General features: G+C 54.9%; 1 protein-coding gene across 1 annotated transcript; it reads left to right on the forward strand.

Annotated features, from left to right (window-relative positions):
- Nucleotides 1-637: 637 nt before the first annotated feature.
- On the forward strand, nucleotides 638-2,896 carry LOC121918280 (zinc finger SWIM domain-containing protein 3-like; the record flags this gene model as incomplete). The annotated part of the gene is made up of 1 exon (XM_042444355.1): nucleotides 638-2,896. A coding segment is annotated over exon 1 (2,034 nt), but the record flags the coding sequence as incomplete, so codon positions are not given.
- Between the last annotated feature and the right edge of the window lie 5 nt (nucleotides 2,897-2,901).

Here is a 2,901-nt window from a genome sequence, read left to right on the forward strand (position 1 = left end):
AGAATAAAAAGAGATTTTTTGGATATGTCCGCAGCAAAAGTAAGAAGGAGGAAACAGTAGGGCCACTGCATGGAGAAGATGGCAAAATGCTAAGAGAAGACAGAGAAAAGGCAGAGTTACTCAAGACCTTCTTTGCCTCGGTCTTCTCAGAAAAGGAAAAGGGGCTCAACCTGAGGATAATGGAGCAGAGGACAGAATAAGTAAAGAGATAGTAGAGGAATACCTTGTTAATCTAAATGAATTTAAGGCCCGTTACAGACGGGCTAAAAAGTACGCGCAGAGCGCGTACTAGGGTTAAGACAGGGCAGTGCGGAAGTGATGACCGCACCGCCTCCAAACGAGGCGGCGCGGTTGTGACGTATTGGGGTCACAGCGCCCTTTCCACGACCCCGGAGGGAGCTCCGTTTCGGAGCTCCTTCCTGGTTTGGTCCACTGGGCGCAGCCTTCAGACGGCTGTGCCCAGCAGACCAAAGGAGAAAGGGGCGAAACGGCCCCTTTCTCCTTCTCCCCGACACCCCTTTCCAGGCTGCGGGGAAGGGGCCTTTTGCCGCTTCCCCGCAGCCCGGAAAGCGGCGGATGGGGGCTTCAGCGGCTGCCGCTCTGGCCGCTGAGGCCCCGATCCGGCGGGGAAAGGTGCGCCTACAGGCCGCCCCAAAGGGGCGGTCTGTAACGCACCTAAGTCTCCAGGACCAGATGAGCATACCCTCTAACCCTGAGACCTCCAAATCCCATCTAGCCTACAAAGTTCCCTAGAGACTCTTGGCCCTCGATGCAGCTGCAGTGTCCTTCAGCATTGCCCCACTTGCACTGGGCTGGATGCCACCCTTACAGCCTGTCTTTTTCTCTCTGATCTGACAGGTTCATGCAGGTGAAGTTCGGCTGTGTCCGACTGAGAGAACCCAACAACGATAAGAAGCAGCATCCAGAGCCCCGTTTGTGCCCGGCATACTTAGTCCTGCAGTACAGCGAGGAGCTAGACCAGCTGGTGATCACCGAATTGAACTGCAACCACATCCATCTGGAGGCCAAGGCACTCTCTGACTCTAAACCTTCCCCTCTGGCCAGACTGGCAGCCAGGATGGCTGCCTTTAAAGCCTGTGGCAGCCCTCCGCCCAAGCTGCGCAGAGAGGAGCCCGCAGGGGTGGAAGCCTGTAATATGGAGGCTGACCTGGGCATGAAGGTCAAAGTGGAGAGCGATGAGAGCATGACCCTTGAAGTGGATTCTGAGGAACTTCTGCCTGCTTCCCCTCTCAAGCAGCTGGAAGTCCCTCAGACAGAGAAAAATGGCAGCTCTAACTCTACTCTGACCCGAGTTGCTGAAGTGATGAAAAACTTCCTGCGAGTGGACGCAGGCTCTTTGGCCTCCATCACCATGAGCAACGACCAGGACCTGAAGCTGCTGAACTTCCAGACCAGCAAAATGAAGAGCTTGTTTGTCAAGTTCCCCGAGAGCCTCTTGCTGCATCAGGTGCTGAGCGAGAGGGGCCACATACTGTATGCTTTCCTGGTGGAGAGCAAGGACCGGGTGGGGAAGCTGGTACACTTTGCCATTCTGAAGGAAGACACGGAGGAGCACGTGCACAAAATGCTTTCCTCCTTCAGGGAATTTAACCCAGAGGCGCAGAAGATCAAGGTGGTCTTTGTGGACATGTCTTTCCTCCACCATGGTGTCTTGCAGGAGCTCTTCCCCTCAGCGCAGGTGCTCCTCTCCGTCTACCACACTGTGCGGCTCCTGGAAAAGAAGCTGAAGGAATCCCGCACCTCTTTCTCTTTTAGAAACAACTTGAAAGTGGCTTTGAGGGAGGCTGTCTTCTCCACCTCCAACACAAACCTGGACACCCTGTCTCGGCTCGTGAAGCGCCTGGTAGACCCAGAGTTGTACGAGTACCTTCATACCCACTGGTTCTCCTGCGAGATGCTGTGGTACATGCATGCCAAGAAGGGTCTCCACTCCTGCAGCACGTACATAGACAGCTTGGATCTTATAACTCAGAAACTGTCAAACCTCTTTACCACACAACTGTCCCTGGAGACAAGCATCCTTCGCTTTATGGAGTACGCCGACTGCTTCAACACCAAAGGCCTAGAGAACCTGAACCAGGGTTTCTCCAACCTGGAGGAGGACAGCCCCAGCAGCCTCATAGAGGAGCTGAAAATCCAGACCCGGGCCTCTGTGAAGCACAGCTCCAGCACTGCATCTCAGCACCTGCCGGTCAAAGTGGCCACAGAGATTCCCAAGCAGTCCACAAGGCATAGTCCAGCCAAGCCTGTGGCCACCATGCTGGCCGCTGTGCAGGAGACTTGCACTGACCTCGCTTATCAGCTGTGTCTGAATGAGTGGGATGTGGTACAGAAGTCCACCCAGCTCATGCATTCCACCAGGCACAAGACTGCGGTTCAACTGCTGGAGGACACGCACCAGGTCAGCAAAGGAGGTAGGAGCTGCAGCTGCTACTTCTACTGCCGTTACCAGTTGCCCTGCCGGCACATTTTGTCTGTGCTCCTGGCTAAGCGACAGGTTGTGGAGGAAGCCATGGTGGCCAAGCGTTGGCAGAAGAAATACCAACACTTGTCCATCTTGGGGGAGAACTTGCTGGAGTATCCTGGGCACCCCAAAGGCACCCCGGAGCCCCAAGCAACAGCAGAGTCAGAGGAGCGACAGGACAAGATCCAATCTATCAGCAAGGAGCTTGGCAACCTGCTGCTGCAGAGTGACGGGGAGGAACTGGAGGAGCGTAGCGCCACCCTCAAGATGATTGTGAGCATCTGGACTAAATGTTCTGAGCTGCAAGAAGAAGAGGAGGTGGTGGCAGCAGCAGGGAAGTCCCTTAACATCCGGAATGTGGGGGACCTCCCCTTCCTCTGGGTGAAGAAGGAAGAGATGGAAGAAATAGAAGTTTC

This window comes from Sceloporus undulatus, unplaced genomic scaffold (assembly GCF_019175285.1).
Source record: "Sceloporus undulatus isolate JIND9_A2432 ecotype Alabama unplaced genomic scaffold, SceUnd_v1.1 scaffold_7660, whole genome shotgun sequence".
In the NCBI taxonomy this organism is placed as follows: Eukaryota; Metazoa; Chordata; class Lepidosauria; order Squamata; family Phrynosomatidae; genus Sceloporus; species Sceloporus undulatus.